This window comes from Ambystoma mexicanum, chromosome 6q, assembly GCF_040938575.1.
Source record: "Ambystoma mexicanum isolate Mex_15411 chromosome 6q, UKY_AmexF1_1, whole genome shotgun sequence".
In the NCBI taxonomy this organism is placed as follows: domain Eukaryota; kingdom Metazoa; phylum Chordata; class Amphibia; order Caudata; family Ambystomatidae; genus Ambystoma; species Ambystoma mexicanum.
This window is the reverse complement of record NC_090937.1, coordinates 981885073-981905540: the sequence shown is the minus strand read 5'-3', so window position 1 is coordinate 981905540 and position 20468 is coordinate 981885073. Positions and strand designations below refer to the sequence as shown.

At 48.0% G+C, this 20468-nt stretch overlaps 1 protein-coding gene across 4 annotated transcripts in view; it reads right to left on the bottom strand.

Annotated features, from left to right (window-relative positions):
* Window positions 1-20468, bottom strand: part of PRIMPOL (primase and DNA directed polymerase) — a 790131-nt gene that overhangs the window by 478966 nt on the left and 290697 nt on the right. For all 4 annotated transcript variants that reach the window (XR_011282268.1, XM_069631491.1, XM_069631492.1 and 1 more), the window contains 2 exons: window positions 15328-15422; window positions 2732-2870 (listed from right to left, as the gene is read on the bottom strand). Coding sequence is in view for 3 of the 4 variants with exons in the window: in XM_069631491.1 (XP_069487592.1) it covers window positions 2732-2870; window positions 15328-15422 (234 nt within the window). In the remaining variant the exon portion in view is untranslated. The remainder of the gene's footprint in view (window positions 1-2731; window positions 2871-15327; window positions 15423-20468) is intronic.

The window sequence follows — 20468 nt, the reverse complement described above, 5'->3', positions numbered from 1 at the left end:
ATGCAGGCAGCAGTGTATAATGCGGGTTTTCGGCTCCCCGCCTCGGCTCACTGTATTTGGTTGGTACGCTGTAGTAAGCGGCGCCTCGGGAGATTCCAGCGCCCCAGGCGGGGTTGTCAGGAGCCGAAGCAGGTGATACGTGGGAGCCGGGATCAGTGGCAGTGCTGGGGCTTCAGCACGCATCAAGCCATCTCCCGGTGCAGGGGCTGCCAATCGATCCGGGCATCCAGCCGGTGGAGCTTCTCGGCTTCGGTGGTCGAGTTGAGTATTTTGAGGGCTGAGGAAGAGATTGGGCCTCCACCTAATCAACTTGTTTTCTCGCGTGGCGCAGAGCTGCAACCATTTTCCAGGCTTCTCAACAGCACCCTCCCTCCCCCTTCTCAGACCAATTTTACCTAGCAGGTCTGTTCCCTATCACCCCTTTATACATTAAGGTACTAAAACCCCTAGCAATACATATGAGGAAACAACTTAAAGACACAGGGCTCCAAGTCGATGGGTCACTACATGTGATATCCTTATACGCAGACAACATGCTGCTATACATAAGACAACCAGAAGACAATCTAGAGACTTATCTGGAAGTATTGGGGAAGTTTGCAACGCTATCGGGAATCTCGATGAGCAAGACAAAATCCTGTCTCTTCCCCCTCGCGGGGTGGATAGGGATTGAGAAAGATCAACTCCCTCGTCTAGGACTTCAATGGAAAGTCCACTCCTTCCGATACCTAGGAATTAATATATATCATGACATTAGAGACACTCCTACACAGAACACAAAAAAGGCAAAATCGGGTCTAGAGGCCTCAATTAAACTCTGGGAAAAACTGCCCCTTTCGGTGATGGGTAGAATTTCCCTCTTGAAAATGATAGACCTCCCCCGCTTATTGTACCATTTCATAAATGTACCAAATCTCATACCAAGAGCCTTCTTCCGAGAGCCAAACTCGACACTGGACAGTTTCATATGGGTAAGTGGTAGAAGGAGAGTCACACTTGACGTACTATGCAGAAATTACACAGAGGGCAGGGTACACCTTCCACATTTTGAACTTTACTACTCAGCTGGGCAACTCCGACACGTGTCAGGATGGCTAGCAGCCTCAGAAACAATAGACCATGTCCTGATGAGCCCCATCATAGCCCCCTACCTCTTAAAAGAAGTGTTGTGGCTGTAGGAAACCAGAATTACGAACCCACCGACACTCCTTCAGCTAGGCAGACAGATATGATCCAGAACCAAAAAGATACTGAAGGTGCGAGAGCCCTACTCCCCCCAGATTCCATTGGCGGCCATACACAGAGACAACAGCAAACACTTAACTCATAGCAGAAAGCACTGGGAAGAAAAGGAGGTAATAACTATTGGAGATCTCTGTCCCACAGGGAAACTACAAACCTTTCACAAATTAATAGAAACACACGAGATACACAAAGGCCAATTCATAACATACACCAGGCTAACACGCGCTCTAGAAAATACATAGCCAACCTTCCCGGATCCAAAAGACGAAAATTAGACACTGGGACTGTTATATGTAGTATCTGAAGGAGGACACAAGGTCTCCAGAATATACCAGGGACTGTTGGAAGCAATACCTAAAGACCTAAATGGAGGGAAACAATCATGGGAACTAGAGGTGAGAAGAGAATTTACGGAAGAGGAGTGGTCAACAGCAATGCTATACCCCAAGAGAGTTTCGAGAAATGCTAGGCTAAAATTGACCCAATCCTACACATTTCACAGAGCGTACATGACACCCCAGAAAATATCGCATTTCCCAGGAGCGGGAGTAAAGGGATGTCCAAGATGTGGGGAAGAAAAGGCTACCATGGGACACATGTTCTGGTCCTGCGCAGCAATCCGGGAATACTGGCAGCAAATTGAAACGCAATTAAAAAAGGGAGAGATAAGGAGGCCAGGAATGGATAGCAGAAGCATGCCTTCTTGGAATTTACAAATACCCCAGGAGGGATAGAGCAGTGAGAAGAATGATAGACCTCGCCTGGGTACTGGCCAAAAGGAGGATAGCGATGACACGGAAGACCAGAAAGGGGCCGAAGGTAGAGACATGGTGGACGATTTCAAAAGAACATGGCAGAAACAGCAGTATGGTACAATGCACTCGAAACAGAAATAGGAGAAAGCTCAGAGGACATAATAACATGGAATACACTCGTACAAGATCTGTTCACCTCACCGGATGACAAACCGCCCCTGAAAACCAGCACCCCCCAGATTAACACTCACTAGAGACCAATGATGGACACAAATGACTATAGCCATGTACTTCTTACCTGAACTGAGGTCCCAATTACCTGAACGGTTTAGCCCCTTGCAATGTTCTATACTGTGTTTACAGTCACAGTTCATACTGGAGCTAGGGAGGGAGTTGGGGTGGGAGAGGGAATTAAGAGACGACTGTATGCAAAAATGTTGGATATGGAAAATGTGAATAACTTGTTACAACATGAGCAATATCAAATAAATAAAAGTTGTCCAAAGGACTCGCTGGATTGATGGCTGCCTGACCACCAACATTACATGAACATAAAAGACACCAATTATATTATTGCTTGATTTTTATACCTTGCCATTTATCACCATCTCAATTACCTGCTTTTCTATACATTACACTGCTGACATGAAATTGGTAGAAGCATACAATGACGACAAATGTTTTATGCAAGGATTTTACCCAGCTCCCTGTAATCTTTGTGGAGTACTTACATCAATGAGCTGTGCGACCTTCTTTTTCCCATCAGCTCCTGGATTGGCTGGTTTATAAAACTCCAAATCGAAATACAGCTTACAGACGGAATTCTCAGGAATAACTTCATAGCAGTGCATGAGGGTCTTGCGATGTTTGCTAAGAAATAAATAGATAGCAGTAATGTATGTCCTGCATAATGGTCTTTTGACAGTTTATCATCCTGGCTGCATTGAGCAATGTCATCTTAGAGTCAACAAGGTTTATTTCTTACCGAACCGTACAGACATTATCTGGCGGTGGAAAGTCAGTTAAATATATCTGAAATAATCTTTCATGATTGATATAGTTCTGCCACAGTACAATGTCAATACATCATCACCAAGTGGCAAATTAAAAGAATATGGATAACGAAACAGGGCATTTTAGTGGAAACAATTAACTCTGGAGGGAGAGAATAGAAGATACATTGTTTTTGATGGCTTGGGTATAACTGGTTATAATTGAATCCAGAGAAAGAAAATCATGTTAGTGGGTTCTGCAAGTAACCCAGCACTGGGGTGAGCTTAGAATCCAAAAATCAATCAATCCTTGTTGAGATTTAAATACCCATAAAATAATACATCATTCCATAGAACATCTTAATACATTGGAAAAGAAGTTCCTACAATTCAAACACACACAGAATGTCCAAGATGCCAGAAATAAGAGTCTCAATGGACCAGAAAATCATGATCTAGTGGTCCAAGATGTTGACTGTAACCAATTTGGGAACTGCCATCTCCTCCAAATGATAATAAAAATTAAGAATGTTCCTGGTGACTTAGGACCTTCATCACTCGTCCTTAGACTATGGCAAGACCAGGCTTTGATGTTAACATAGAAGCACTAGTGAAAGGAACTCCTATGAAATGTATTTAACAAGGCAATAACAATTCCATCACAGCTTGCAGGAATTATGCGACCAATTATTCTGCATTAATTTAGAAGACTGATCGCAGTATCTAATGTACTGGGCGCAGAAAATGCAAAGTTTAGTAGAGAAACCCGAAGTTATTGAATCCATTGCAAGCTCCAATAGTGGAGCTGACAAAGGAGGAAGTGCACCCAAGGAAAGGACAAAAATGCTGTAAACAGGTTTTAATAGCGCAGGCATCCTCATTTGGGAGGGTTTAATTTGGGGTTGTGGCTTGGATATGTAATGCAAGAGCAGCCAATAGGACACAATAGCATGACTATGGGTTCAGGACCCAGGATGAGCACATATCTCCTAACTGCAGTATTCTTTCTGAAGCATCAAGCAGGCTGAGCAAAGTGTCACAAAGCATACGATACCTAAACAAACACTCAAGATAGTCAGAGCAGTAACAATCCGAAGCTTGTAGTCCCCGACAGGGGCCCTCTAAGATTGGGGGGTTGGCCTCGATTAATCCAGCACTGACCGCGCACGCTGTTGGCAGCTCTTTGTTACCAGCAGATGTGCACTTTATATAACCCAATGAGATAAGGACAGCATACCATATTGCTATCACAGAGATCCTCTGCAGGAAATGTTGAACCTCTTCGTCCATCTTCCAGAAGCAAAACATTGTATTAGGGGACATGGCCAGAAGCTTACGTAATGGCCTAATTATTTACCAGTAACCTTCATTAGCCCGAGTGCTACTCTTCCTCGACCCAGTCCAAACACTGAAGTGACCCCCATCTCCCAGACATGATTATGTATGAAAAAGAAACAAGTAAATACTTACCCCCTCCAATGCGGGGTGGGACGGGAGCTTCTCCCCTGCATCCCTTCCGGATAAGAGGAGCCACCTCCCCCAATGTTAACTAACCAAGACTTCAACCAGCCTTTTATACAGTGGAGAATGAGATTCTTTCTTTTGTCCACGCTTGAGCAGGCAGGCATCTCAGGATCTATCCTTGCCTGGTTTCGTTTTTTTTTGACTGGCCGTTCTCAGACTCTTTCTTTTCAGGCCTGTCATTCTGCTCAGGTTGAGCTACACTGTTGTGTTCCGCAGGGGTCAGCTCTCTCCCCCCTTCTTTTGAACCTATTTGTGCAGCTTTTGGCCGAGCTCATCGCTGCATGTGGAGTACTTTTTTACTCCTATGCAGATGATACTCAGCTTATATTCTACCTTTACTCCCCGCAGACTGCCCCCCTAAAGGTTACGAGTTTGCCTTGAGAAAGTGGCAATCTGGATGGCAGCCAATTGGCTGCAATTGAATGGCAGCAAGACGGAGATGCTGGTGGTGGGTCCCCAGGAGAGAGACCATCTTTGGACCTTGCTTTATTGGCCGCAGTCCCTTGGCCCCTGCCCCTCCCCCTGCGCTTTTGTCAAGAGTCTTGGAGTCAAACTTCTCCCCAGTGGGTCTCGAGAAACCCAGATTTCCGCTGTCTGTAGTGCAGGGTTTGGGAGATTGAAGGCTCTCAGAAAAATTCTTCCTCTCCTTCCCGCGAATACTAGGATATCCTTGGTGACGTCCACAGTAATTAGTTCATTAAACTACTGTAATGGTATATACTTGGGCAACCCAAGTATCAAATTCAGCAGATGCAAGTCCTGCAGAATGCTGCGGCCCGTTTGGCACTTGTGACCCCTCGGCTGACTTCATCCTTGCCACTGCTTCTCCGCCTGCACTGGCTCCCTGCGATTGCTCGCATTGAGTTTAAGACTCTGTGTAGTCCATCAAGCCTTTTATGATGCTGGCCCCCATTTTTTTAAAAATATAAACTGGACAAAGGAGAAGCACATGTGGCAGCTTGAAAATATGTCCCAGATGGAAACCCATTGTAAGGCCGCTTAGGATGTGGCCACCCGCCGGGTAGACCTCTCGAGCTGCCCTCTGCAGAGTGGGAGAGGATTGTCATAGTGACCCAGTGGCTAATGGAGGCCACTGACTGATTGCTTCCGCCCCACCTGTCCTGCACAAAAGGTCACCAGCAGGGAGTTGCAAGGCTAAAAGAAGGCCATCCTGTATAGGTATATCCGGACAGCAGACCCACAGCCAGCAGGCTAATAGCAGGAGTCGCATCCATGTAACCCATGCCATGGAAAGAAGGAAGCACCAGATCCTTGTTCCGATGGAATGCAGAGATGATCTTAGGGCAGAAGGCCAGGGTGGGACGAAGAACCAGCCCCTACGGAAGGAACCTCATGTACAGAGGGATACAGAGTAAAGCCCCAAGCTCCCCAAGGCGCCTAGCCGAGGTAATGGCCAGTAGAAACACTGTTTTAGAGGTAAGATATTTCAAATCAACTGACTCCAGTTGCTCAAAGGGTTCCAGCATCATGTGGGAGAGAACAAGAGGGAGATCCCAGGAAGGACAAGGATGACGAATAGGTGGCCGAGCCTGCGAGAAGTTCTTAAGGAGATGAGCCATCAAACCTCAGCATTACTGATAATCCCTCATCCTCCAAAGGTTCCCTGAAATGCCGAATGGCCGCCCTTTGAGCTCGTAAGGAGAATACAGTGGCGCCCAACTCAAAACCCTCCCCCAAGAACTCTAGAATCAAAAGAGAGAGAAGGACAAAGGACAGGCAACTCCTAGGAGAGCACCAAGTCGAGTTGCACTGCCAATGCCCATATCTGATTTGAGAGTAAAAGCCCTGTGACAACCCTGAATATCAATCACCATGGACTGGGAAACCCCCTTCTGCATTTAACCAGCTAGTTCACTCTCCACACTCTTACGTGGAGGAGGAACTGGGGAGGAAGAGGGAGCCTCAGCGGACAGCGGGAGGGGGGGAAAAGGACCAGAGAGGTCCGATGCCAGTTGCTTCTGTGCCAGGCTAGAGCCACTAGGATCACTGGGGCCATCTCTCCCTGTACTCTGAGAAGAAACCTGGAGAAAAGAGGAAAGGGAGGGAAGGCGTACAGGAGACTCGGAGGCCACTGAATGGACAGGGCGCCCTGTCTCCTGGCTAGAAGGTCCTGCGCCCAGGAAGAGTAGGCAGGGAGAAGACAATAGGCCGGAAGCAAATGGATCGATGATTGGGACCACAAACTACCTGCACAGGGCCCGAAAGACCTCTCCCATCAGGGCCAACTCCCCCAGATGAGGGTATGTCCTGCTCATGGAGTCCGCCTCCAGATTCAGTTCCTCCAGGAGATAGACAGCTTCCGGAGAAAGTAGATGAGACTCCGACCACAACATAATCCTGGACTCCAGTAAAGCAAGGGAGGCCAAGCTGGTCCTCCACGCCCCCCTGGCGGGAGATGTACCATTTTGTCACACTATTGTCCATCGGGACCAGCACAGCCTGCCTCTCCAGGTGCTGACCGAAGTGCTGAAACGTCCAGAGGACTGGCAACAGCTTCAGTCAGTTGGGTGAAGCCTGGGCTTCTTAAGGGGATCACCTTGTCTGTGTAGTCCATCCATCCATTGTCACTCTCCATCCTTACACACTGGCATCTGTCATCAGGATCTGCAGAGGGTTGATGTAGAGGAAACGCCTTGAAAGTTTTGGAAGGTGTAACCACCATCAGAAGGTGGCTCTGATGGCATCAGACAGGGGAATTGGCCGAGTATAGTACTGAGAGACGGGATCCCAGTATCTCAGTGTGTAAAACACCAGAGGATGGAGATGGGCTCTGGCCCATGGCACTACAAAAATAGCTGCCATGTCCCCTTGAGCTTGTAACCATATCCTGGCCGGAGCAGAAGACCGGGCAAGGAGGGAACGCAAACGCTCCTGGAGTTTGTTCACCCTATGGACAGGAAGGGACACTCCCACCCCTGGAGATGATCAAAATCTGCACCGATGAACTTGAGGCAGGAGCAGGGGACCAGGTGGCTCTTGGATAGGTTCAATTCCCAACTTAACCAGAGGAGGTCTTACAGACAATATTTGTGGTCCACACGGCTTACTCTGTGGCTGGAGCATGAATCAGCCAGTCATCCAGATACGGTTGGTCCAGGACACCTTCCCCCCACGAGTGTGAAGGATCCCCACCAGCGGAGTCAAAATCTTTGTGAAGATCTGCAAGGCAATGTTAAGCCAAAGGCAAGTACACAGAACGGAAAGTGTCACTTGGGGTTAGCAAACATCAGGAAGCGCCATTCAACCTTCTTGATGGGTCCATGAAGAAAGGCAACCTCTAGGTCTACAGAAGATAGGACGTCCTGCAGCGATATCGGAGGGATGATAGACTGCAGAGTCTCCACCCTGAACTTCCGCTTGGAGACAAAAAGGTTCATCTCTCAGAGTGATAATGGGACAGTCGCTGCAGGAAGGTTTCAGAACCAGGAAAAGGACAGAGTTAAGTCCCTGCCCGTGTTCTGCCAAAGGTATAGGCTGGATGGCTTTCTTCGGCAGTAGAGAAGGGACGACGTGACGGATCCCTCGGTCAAGAGATAATCCGGGTCCCAGAATCCTGTACTGGTCCTGAAGTCAGGCTGGTGCCATCTACTGCAGATATGTGCTCTGGTCGCTCCTTAGGAACAAAAGTAGCACCTAGAATTTTGTCTATGTAGCTCCCCGTGGCTCTGCAATCTATGAATGCCACCACAGCCTGGGGTACCTGGTTTGCTACTGTCAAGACCACTTGCAATGTTAGATGGTAGTGTTTTTTGTTTGAGGACATAGAAGGTTCAGGAGTGCCCGGAACTGGCAAATCAGCTTTTAAAACCGCTAGGCCTTCTAGTTTTCCGATTGCAGAGAGTTCACTGTATCGTCCTTGTCCCCCACTGTCTTTCTTGTTCCTTTAGTCACCCTTGGCACACCTGTATGAAGTTCCCAGCTCTCCCACAGTAGAGGCAAAGCTGCTGAGCTTGTCTTAGTTTCTCTTTCCTCTCTGTACAAGGGGTCCCTTAACTCCACTGTTGGTTCTGAGGTTCCGTACCCCGAATTCCGTACCCCACCGGAAAAAAGCACCTTGGGTCGAAACAGTATGGGTCGGATTTCTCGTTGATGATCCTTTTTCTCTCATTCACTCAGTGGTCAAGTTGAACCACTAATTCAATATACTCCAAACAGTTCAGAGGGGGATTCACCACCTGAGCCAATACATACTTGAATTTGGCTCAGAGTCCACGATCAAAAAGGGAGGCATGTTCGTCCTCAGGCCAGAAGGTCTTCACAATGAGACGGATGAACATGGTAATATACGCCAACACGTCCTGACTACCTTGTCTTAAGACGAGGAGTTTGTTATCAAGCGCTTGAGCGTGTGGCTTTCAGGCAAACAGCTTCCCCATTTCCTTCTTGAAGCCCTGATAATCCTGTAGTATCAAGTCTTGTGTTTTAACCAAGGGAATATACCAGTTAGTGGCATTACCCATCTCCCGCAAACACGTTAGCATAAAGGCCACTTTGGTGGAGTCCTTGGGAAAGGCATGTGGTCAGCAATTTAAGTGTAGTCCACACTGGTTTCTAAACTGCGCATATTTTAGCGGATCTCGTTCTGGGGAGCCTATAGCACAGGTGTGATAACCAATGTCACCAGAGTGATAAACTGCATAGGTACTGATGCCGCTGCTACTCCTCCCCCACCATCTGGGTTCGGAGCGGCTCCTACTGGGGGTCGCATTTAACGGGGCAAGCCTTGCTTTGATTGCGGTGACCAGCAGCCTTAGTGTCTGTAGCATCCCTGGTGGCGACCAGATCTTGGCGCAAGGCACTGATCAGCCCTGCTGGCCCGAATGTCTGTGCGTAATTCCTGAAGGAATTATGCTATGTCATCACCTATGTCTGTGTCCATGATGTACAGGGAAGCCAACTTTACACGGGCCGGGTGTTCTTTAACGTCCTACCTGGACTTCTGCCTTCCGGGTACCTTGTGGAAGGACTGATGCAACTCTCCCTGTCGGCACTGTGCACCTCCTGGTTGTGTTTTCTGCCAGTGAAGGATGTCTAAACTGAGGTTGGGGGTTGCTTCTTTTGCTGCCTCTGCGAGGGGGTGCCCCTCATCTCTTACTCACTCTTTCCACCCTCACCTCTTATGCTGCGGACATATCCCTCGAATTGGCCAAACACCTCTCCCTGTTCCTATTCCCCCCCCCAGTTGCTTTAAATACCTGTGGAAGTATGATGTACTGCCTACAAATATCTGCTCCTACTCTGCCCAGTCTTGTTCTGCAACGATTGGTAATGTGCCCAAACAGCAGCACACTGAATAGTTGATCACTCTGCAAATTAATAGAGGCAACAATGGTGGTGGTTTAATTCACCCCACCGTCTGTTGTAATGGTGAGCATGAAACAAATTTTGAGATGTCTTTACCCCGTCAACATTTCTATATTTCTTGTAGCTTAATGTATTTTTCAAAATGTTGCTTGACTTGATTAACGTTACGTCCCATCTCTTCCATTGCAAGCATTTAGTTTTGCCTAAAGGGCCCCCTGGACTCATTGTTTCATGCAATGCCCGTTTGTGGCTTTGAGACATGCACGGACCAGTTATTTTTCAGGCATTGCTCAGGGACGAGACCACAGGCGGTGCAGTGCACAGGCACCAGAATGCCTCCCTGTAAATGTACATTCTTCGGTAGGCCTCTTCCGGCTATCTCCTTCTGTTTCTTCTAACTTCTATGAACCGCTTTCTCTTTCCGTTTCTTCTGTCCTCTCCAACCAGTCTTATTTGGTTCCTTCATCATCGATTTCTTCACTTTCTCCTTCCTTGGTTTCTGATTCATCACGTTCTTCTGGTTCTTCCGTTTTCTCCTCTGGTCTCCGTGAGCGGGTACGTGCTGCGTCTATGCCGGAATACTGGAACACCCAGCACAGGCTGCCGAATGGTGGAGCCTAATCTAAGGTTTTCTTAAAAATCCTGCAAGACTTTCAAATCTAGCAGGATCTGTTGCTCGACGTCTCAGGCCCAAGAGAGCTTCCTCGCTGGCTGTGTTGTGGTGTTGCCTGACCTTCTCTTGCTCTCCATAACCTTATCCGGTTGGCCCATATGCCCTATCCTGGTTAATTGAGTGGGATGCTGACATCCAGATGAACGGTCCCCATAACACTCTCTTCCCCCTTCTGGGCTCACAGTGGCTCACATCTTCCTCACAGGAGCACATCTCTCCCCCTGGTTTCAGGGGCTCTTCTCCTCCTCACTGGAGAACACGTCTGTTCATATTTTAAACATCAGAAGATCACAAAACTAACTTCTGTGCAGGGGAACATTCAGGAGGTAAGGCAGGAGCAGAGCCACAGGCAAACACCAGTTCATGCACGGGAAACATACTAAAAGAAATTGAAAATGCTGGAAAGCATTTTAAAGACTTTGTTCAACTGACTTGGAATAGGAAGCCAATTAATCAATCAATATGAACATTAATCCGATTCTCAAAAACGGATTATATGTAACGCAAGCAAGTTATGTAGAAGCAAGAGCTTAAAAAAAAATGTTGGCCTCATTCCGTTAAATAAAAGTTTGAGAACATATATTAAGCTGTAAACTGTCACGAAATAAAAGGAGGGCACCAGAGATATCCTTTACTGGAAGATCACTATCCCTTGAATTCCCCAGAAAATACGGTACAATAAAATAAATACATTACACTTTTAACATATTAACATCTCCTTTCAGGTGCTGCCTCAATCACTCCAGCTGCCTCTAAAATTAAAAAACAGAATGGCCTCTGGGAAGGGCGCTGGATATCACCATGGGCTCCACTACCCTCTCCGACCATGCCCCCTTGATTATAACCCTGAAAGCGAAGGGCAGACCCCCGGGACTCTGGAAATGGTACTATCCCTCCGCCCTCTGCAAAGATCAAGTTCTGGTCTGAGAGATCGAAGAGGAAATTGAACGTTTCTTTGCGGAGAACCCAGTAGAGGACACAACACCCCAGATTAGGTGGGACAACATTAAGGCGACCCTGAGAGGAGCGATAATATCGCTTAAGGCGAGAAGGGATGGAGAATTAAGAGTAGAGGAGGCACGCCTGGAGCAAGCACTCAGGGGGATAACCGCAAAAATGGGAATAAATCAGACCCCGGCTACTAAAAGGGAGTACAGGGCGATTCGGGCTCAGCTGGACCTGATCCAGACTAGAGCTGCTGAACGAAGCCTATTATGTCTTAGGCAGAAATATTATATTAAAAGGCAATAAGGCAGACCGACTGCTCGCGAGAATGCTTAGAAAGTACCAGCAGGAAAAGACAATATCGAAAATTAAGGTGGAAAGAGAAGGAGGGAGCACCAGCACTAAAAATGAGGACATCTTAAGGGAATTTGCCCGATTCTATTCCACCTGTATGCGTCTGATACCCCGGAGCAGTCCTCCCAACTAGAGTACCTAGACAGGGTTACATTGCCCCGTATAACCCAAGAAGAGATGGGAACACTAGAAAGGGACATTACAGAGGATGAAGTCAGGGAAGCAATCAGATCTCTACCTAACCTTAAGTCGCCGGGCCCGGATGGCTATGTGGCAGAATTCTACAAACTGCATAGGGAAACCCTCATCCCCATTCTGACCCAGCTCTCTAATCAAATAGGGTGGGATAGCGCAATCACAGGAACAATGGAGGAGGCGAAAGTCGTCCTCATTCATAAAAAGGGCAAGGACCCAACCGAGTGCACCTCTTATCGCCCCATAGCTTTAATCAATGTTGATTCTAAAGTACATGCCAAGATCTTAGCAAAAAGATTAGATTATTTGCTCCCGAACCTAGTTCTCCCAGATCAGTCGGGATTTGTCAGAGGTAGACAAACCACAGACAAAGTCAGAAGGTTGGCCCACTTATTAGAGAAGGCCCACAAGAAAGGAGTCCCCGCTCTCATGATGGCAATTTACGCGGAGAAGGCATTTGATCAGGTGGAGTGGGGATTCCTCTTCGCAACCATGGTCAGGATGGGTTTTGGCCCCAAATTTATGGATAAGATTGGACCCAATTATAGACACCCCACCCTCAGACTGGCGGTGAATGGACAACTGTCTGACCGGTGCTAGTCGAGAGGGGCACCAAGCAGGTATGCCCTCTGTCCCCAATATTGTATGCCCTTCATCTGGAACCATTCCTTGAAGCGGTGCCCTCCAACCCACTCATAACTGGTATTCCCTTCGCAGGGGAAGTGCACAACATTGCAGCCTTCGCTGATGATATGATACTTTCATTGACCCTCCCGAGCACTGCGATTCCTGCAGTGGAAGCTGAATTAGCTCAGTTTGGTAGCGTGGCGGGCCTGAAAATAAACGCTTCTAAAACAGAGCTTCTCAACCTCACAATCCCGATCCTAGAAGCCCATTCCTTAACACATACCTCTCCCTATAGACGGGTGGAGCATTCTCTCACCTATCTGGGAGTAAAATTGACGACAAATGTGGAACATTTGTATCAGGCGAACTATCCACCCCTCCTGGAGAAGTTAAAGAGTAAGACGATTGACTGAGGGCCCTTCGCGATTTCTTGGCTAGGTCGTATTAACACCTTAAAAATGACTGTACTCCCAAAGCTCTTGTATCACTTTGCTGCCTTGCCGGCGCACGTCCCTCCAGCCTTCTTCAGGTCACTGAACAAAATTGTCAGCAGGTTCGTGTGGGCCAATAAGCCCCCAAGGAGCGGCTAGGGTGATGAGAGCTCCCACTGACCGTGGGGGCATGGGATCACCTGACTTCAGGGGGTACTATAGGGCGGCCCAACTGAAGGTTCTCGGCGACTGGCAAAAAGACGACCGGGGGAAGATATGGAGGCCCATGGACTGGGCGGTCCTGGGGGGAGGACCTTGAAGGGGTCTTGTGGAAGCCGAAGCAGGACAGGCCGTTTCAGTTGTATAGTAGTGCAATTCTAGCCCTGGTAGCCAGTACCTGGGATGAGGCAGTGCAACAAGCCCACATAACATTGCATCCATCGCCCTTTACCCCATTATTTAATAACCCACAGTTCGCGCCTGGCCATAACACATCTGCTTTTCAACGGTGGCATCAAGGGGGGTGCAGGATGGTACGGGACATGTTCGGGGGGGGCAGGTAAAGCAGTTCGAACAGTGTAAAATGGACTTTGCGCTAGATGAAAAGGAAAGGTACCGATACTGTCAGCTTCGACATTGGCTCACCCATCCCACCATAAAGCAAGCAGCAACTCGACAACAAACTCCCTTTGAAAGATTTCTCTGCAGGGACTCGGGGGACAAGCATCTGATCACAGCCATATATAGGCACACGAAAGCAGGAGAGGACCCTCCACAGCTAGTCTATGTGAAGAACTGGGAACTAGCTACTGGGTCTGCCATTGAAGGGGACAACTGGAGTTGGTTATGGAAGCAAATACCAAAGCTAACACGATCACTTCAAATAAGGGAGATGTGGATGAAGCTGCTCACCCAATGGCACGTGACCCCCTCTAAACTCCACAAAATGTACCCTGGGGTATCCCCTCTTTGCTGGAGAGAATGCGGTACAGTGGGAACTTGGGAGCACATATGGTGGGAGTGCCCAAAACTTAAGACTTATTGGACGGGGATATGGGACGAACTCAAACAAGTTTTGGGACTTCACTACGGGGAGAACAAAGGGCTGGCGATGCTGGGCCTGGGGGGGGTCCCTAGCATTGATTAAATCTAAAGCCAGCCGCAAGCTTTACGCAATAATGATGATGGCGGCTACTATGGTCCTAGCTCGCAGATGGAAAGCGAAGGACCCGCCGCAGGACCATGAGTGTGTGGCAAAGATGTGGTCATTGCTGGCGCTGGAGTGGCTAACTTGCTCACTACAGGGAGACCACCTGAGCTTCAGGTCGGACTGGGATGCACTACTCTCATATCTGGTGGATGGTACAAGGCAGCGGTGGTGCCTGCGGAGCATGCGACTTTTGGGTATAATAAACGCCTCTGACGAAGAAGACATACGAAGGGGCAAGCTATGTCAGTTCAGCCGAACCAATTAGGGCTTGGCAAGGGGGGGGGGCAGGTTGGACAACCTTTGGAGAAGTACTGCTGCACTGGACTAATCGTGAATCCTGAGTCTGGGAGGGAGGAGGGGGGAGGGGGGAGGGAGTTGTGTTTTGTTTACTTTATAAAAATGCCAATAAAAACCAAGGTGATCAAAAAAAACAGAATGGCCTCTACAAATTGAAAAATGGAGCCAACAATCAGTTCTTCCTGACAATCTGGCACCCAATACACACTAGTACGCTGCTGCCCACTGGTTTAAACCGGCAGAACATATCGGATAACAATTTTTCTCGAAGAGGGCCTTTTAGCATGCATAGGGCAATAGTGATTGAAGTGACAAAATAACTTTGACAAGCACTACACCTGCTGGCACCGAGTCAAATATCTATGTGCCCAACTGTGCTTATTTAATTTAGGAAAGAGTTGATTAATATCGACTAATGACTGGAAATCTGCATTTGTTTACTGAAATTTTGCTGAATGCTCACAATGGTGATTTGTTTATGGTCCTAAAGAACTCATTTGATTTTACCATTTCAACTTTGGTCTGCATTTTGACTGCTTCTTTTTAAGCTTTGAGGTGCCCTTATTGGGTGCGATTCACAATCACAAAATCCAAACCACGTGACGAGAGAATGTTCTTTTGAATGCAAAGTGTCAAAACCAAACTCAATCATTATATATTTGTAGCGATCACCAATTGAAAGCAACTTTGGTATAGAATAGTTTTACATTTCTGACACGCAAAACATGCAATTCATAGATTTACAAATACTCACTAATAATAAAACCAAAGTTCTGTGTACGTTGTCACAAGGTAAATTCTTCGTCCATTGTCTTTGTTTTCCCTCTCCAATGCAAACACATGCACGTCCTAGTTAAACAAAGTCAAAATACAATATTTGAATTACTTACACTCATTCAAACAAAACATGTTGATCAAATATACAAGGAACTTGTAAACCAACAAAATTAAGCTGTTCTAATATATTTATATGTATTATGTATTGCAAGCATTTTGATCTCTCTCTCTCTCTCAAGACAATGTAATTGGCAGATACGGCATAGAGTCCATAAGAATACACCAGATCAACTCCATATCAAATATAGGTATCTGCTCTTGGGCAAAATAATAAGACAGCAATTTTGGCAAAAGGTCTGCAGCCAATATATAGCTTGCTCGAGGAAGCAGATTTAGGACCCTGTATCGGGTGGCTAACAGTTCTATAAATGTTTGCTGCATTTTATTTTGGAATTTTTGGCGAATGCATTTCGCCAACTTTTCCAATTTGTATTACCACAAACAGCGGGTGGAGACCCCGTACCCTCTTTGCACCTCACACTCACCTCCTTACTATATCCCTTACCGATACATACCATCTGCAAGCTTATGCTAAAAATAAAAGTGGCAAAGATTCAGTGAAAATGCATTTGGCAAAAATGCCATTTGGTAAAATTAGTGTAAACCATGGTTGACACCTATATGGTCCCTAACAATAAGGTAATTATGAAAAATCCTACTCTGGTGTGGTGCCTCTACGACTGAGTGAACAATGGACTACAACTGGAGTCTTTTTTTCATCACTGTTGTCACATAACCACAGTCACTGGAGTGGGGGTGTGGCCTGGCAGCCATGGAGTAGGCTGGGTCTCCATTGTGCTCCGTGATCCGTCTATTGATTTTTTACATCGTATGCTACCAGCCAACGAACTAACAAAGAAATACCAGCAAGGGTGTCTGAAAGTGTCAGGAAGAGGATGCGATCGCCCACGAGCTGATACGACGAAGGATGCAGGAGATGTGATACATTTTAACACTGCTGGAAGGAAGCCGTCGGTCAAAATGGCGGCCGCGCCAGAACAAAGGGACCCGCGAGACCAGATGGCTTGAAGTGGTTGCGAGTGAAGATCGAGTCGGGGCCGCACTGATACGTTGTAGCAGCGAAACCCTGAGGTAAGGACAGGCTGGGCACGGAGAGGCGCTGAAGGTGGAGTGTGCGGTGGCTGATTGCAACTGCAGACCCTGCTGTTGGTGTGGGAGAGGAGACGGCAAATTTTTTCATCATTTACTTTCATCAGCGCTGCCGGCACCGCGCGCACACTGACCGTGTGTGCGGATGCCGGTGACTATTAGCAGCCGGGCACAGTAATTGCTGGTAGACCCAGGAAGGATACGGAGCCCATACACAACTGTGTATGTGAGTGGCACTAGGAGACTGCAGAGCACAACCTGGGCACCTGAAAATGCACGGCCGGCTGGATACGCACTTGGCCAGCGACCAAGTGGTACGGACAAGAACTTTCATTCAGGCGTAGCGCAATGTATGTGTGCGGCGAGGCGCTGGATTGAACTGGTTCGCTCTGTGCTGCTCCCCTGAGGGCTGGAGGTGCAGCGCCATATGCCAGAAGAAAGGGAGGCATTGCACATGGCGAGGCCCCTGAAGGAGGCACCCAGACCATAAAGCGGGGTCTATATGCACGGTGTGTGATAACATTCTGATAGACCAGTGAGAAATAAGGTCCTGTACACTGTGACTGTAAGCTGGGTCCAAGGCACTGAAGAGCACCACCTGAGCACTAATACGTGGTCGACGGGACATGTGCACAGTCGGCTGATAACTGGACAAAAGAAGGGGTCCGGACTAACAAGCAGCGCCATAACAAGTTGTGAGTTGCGTTGCGCACGTGCAGGCGGGCTTGTGCGGTGCCGCTCCCCTGTGGGCTGGCAGCACAGAGCCATGCGATGTAAGATGGGGAGACCCTGCAGATTGCATGGCCTTAAAGAAGGCACCCAGATCCCAGCATCGCACCTGGAGTGACTCAGCGCCACAACTGGGGGGCAGGGTGGACTGCACCCCTTCAAGGACCCAATACGAGCCGGAGGTCGGGGCGCTGCAGTAATTTGAGCGTGTGGGACATAACACGTGCGCACTGGGATGATCTGGAAGTCGGCCTGGGCAAGATAAGAGTGGCCACAGCGAAGCTGACTAGGATGAGCAGCATCTGCTATTGAAAACAAGATACGTGGGAAAGCACAACACATCTAGGAATTAGGTGTGACGCAAGCGGTTACACGCAGCGGTTCTTTGAGGGGGGACATGTCTGGGCCCGGATAGCCCGGGTGTTGCCGTGGTGCTAAAGGAACTGACTCGGTGCGACATTCAGAGGCCCGAAGCTGAACGTGCAAGCAAGACGGAATAATGTCGGTCAAGGGACTCCGGGGTAAAAGCAAGCAACCCACGATGGACGCCTTTGCCAAGACGCCACGAACTCCTGCTGCCCAGGGGCCGAGCACAGCGGTGGTCTCCGTGGGCGACACTCCAGGGAGAGAAGATCATCAGGTCCTCGATGCGATAACTGAGCTGAGGAACTCATGGGGGACAACAATGGCGGAACTAAGCACGGCTTTAGAGAACAAGATTGATGCAGTAGGAATCGAAGTTACCCTGCTGCGACAGGATGTCAGAGCGCTGGCGGAGAGGACTAGTGGACTGGAGATTGCGGTGAAAGCGAACACAGAAACTGGTACGAACCACAGTCACTGGAGTCAAATAGGCGGAAAAACGAATGGGACGTAGTTGTTGGCTTGAAGAGCGTTCCTAAGAACATCACAAGCCACTGAGGTGAATTAAAATGGAAAATGGGGTGCACAGTGGGTGAGTGAGAAACACAATGTTGGTTCATGTCAAGACAAGAAGCAGTGTCAAGGACAACTAGATAACCCCACATCCTTAGCATTGCATTGCCGCAATCAAGAGACATACACCAGTAATAAGTCGGGCACCCTGAGAGCAGTCCCATGTGGTGACCCAGGGAGAAAGAGGCACAGAGAGAGGGACGCTGTTGTGAGGAGCACATGCAGACACCAAGTGCAGTGAGAAACAGGACTAGTGTGAAAGTCAGGGTGCAGGCAGTGTAAGCACGAGATCAAACACTCAGGTGTAGACGAAGCAGAGAGACAAGAAGTCAGGAGACGGAGAATAAAATGACAAAGTACGGCACCATCAGGACTCAGGCCAGAAGTGGCAAAATACCAACACAGGGTTAATATAAACATTGCATTTTGGGAATTCCAGTCTTTAGTCTCATATCCCTTAAAAGTAGGGGTGTACCGAATTTCGGCTTAGAGTAAATATTCGGCTGAATTTCGGCTGAAAACCAGCTATTCGGCTTAATACTTACTTGAATACTTAAATCAAAGCCGAAGTCCAGTCCACTTTCTATGATTAGCTCTCTGTGTTTGAGTGAAATAGCTAATCATGGAAAGCAGGGACAGGCTGCAGCAGCCAAATCAGGTCTTTCCTTATTGGCTGCTGCAGCCTGACACAACCCTCTTCCCACCCTGTTAGGGAGAGTTGCCAGATCTTGCCCTGGCAGCCCTCACTCGTTAATGCAGCTGGAGGGGCCACCAGGGCAAGACTTAGCGACCCCCACAATTGTTGCTGGGGTGTGGCGAGTCACAGGGCCATGCCCTGGTAGCGGCCAGGCATTTTTTTTTTAAATAAATGCAGCTGCGGTGGCCGACAAGGCAAGACCATGCACCCCCGGCATGGTTACTGGGGAAGGGGGGGTCACCGGGCCTTGCCCTGGCAGCCCCTGCAGCTGTATGAACGAGCAGGGGCCACCAGGGCAACACCCAGCAACCCACGCCTTTCCTGCTGGGGTGGGGTCGCCTGGTGTGGCGGCCCCCTCATCCCATTTAGAAAATAAAGCAGCTACGGTGGCCACCAGAGCAGCCATGCTCTGGCTGTCCCGACCCAGCAAACACCTCCATCGCTGCCGGGGACGCGGGGGGTGTGCCATGCATTGCCCTGGCAGCCCCCCACTCATTTACACACAAGAAAACCAGCATGGGCAGCCAGGGCAAGATCTGGCGACCAGCACAATTGTTGCTGGAGGGGTGGGGGTTGCTGGCCTTACCCTGGTAATTTAAAAAATACTGCATAAATGGCCCTAAAACAATGTCTGGTGATCCCTGTTGCACAGAGTTTTAAAACACAAAACAATATGGGGGCTATCAGGGCAAAGTCCACTGACGACCCCCCCCCCATGCTGCAATTTGCGGGAAAGCAGTGGTTGCAGGGCTTTGCCCTCGTGAACCCTGTTTTGCTTTGTCTATTAAAACTATTCAGCTGCGGCCGAATACTTGGATAAACTATTTGGTATCCGGCTAAATAGTAAATTCATTATTTGGTACAGCCCTACTTACAAGGAAGAGGATTTGTGATAAAATGGAGGAAGACTTCATTGTAGGAATTTAAGTGTGTAGTCACTGAAACCCAAAGCAAATGGACAGAAAAAAGGAGCAGATATGGGGAGAAGAAGCGCGCATTCCAAGAACTCTAAACCAAAGTGACTTAGTATATCAAGATTTGAAACTGAAGCCAAACTTTCCCTGCAAACCCGAGAAAGAGAGGAAATAACATCCAGGTTCCCAGACCAGCTGAAGCAAGAGATTACATGAACTGTTACCAGTGACCCGGCAAACGTTTCAGACACAAACCACCAGACAAGAGATATATTAAAAACAATATCTTTAAATTGTAACATAATTGGTTAAGAGATCACCACGACCGGTCAGGACAAATAAGTGTTTGTCCATTAGCAGCCTTAAGTTGAGCCATGATTGTAGAAATGCAACCAGATGCACACTAACTGTGGGTTGGGGTAGTACTGTAGGATGATGTAAGAACATGGTTTACTGTAGAATGCTCGAAGTAAAATAATTAGTATATGATATGCTGTCCAAACATCTACATGCTAATCCCTACATATAAATCCACAAAACATTTTTCAAAGACAGATAAAAATCCTATACATATTTTATATAAGAAATGCAGACTTTTATGGCTACATCCAGCTTTATATCTATAAAATGTGTTGTGTCAGAAGTATTAGAAAAACATGTACCACCAGGGCT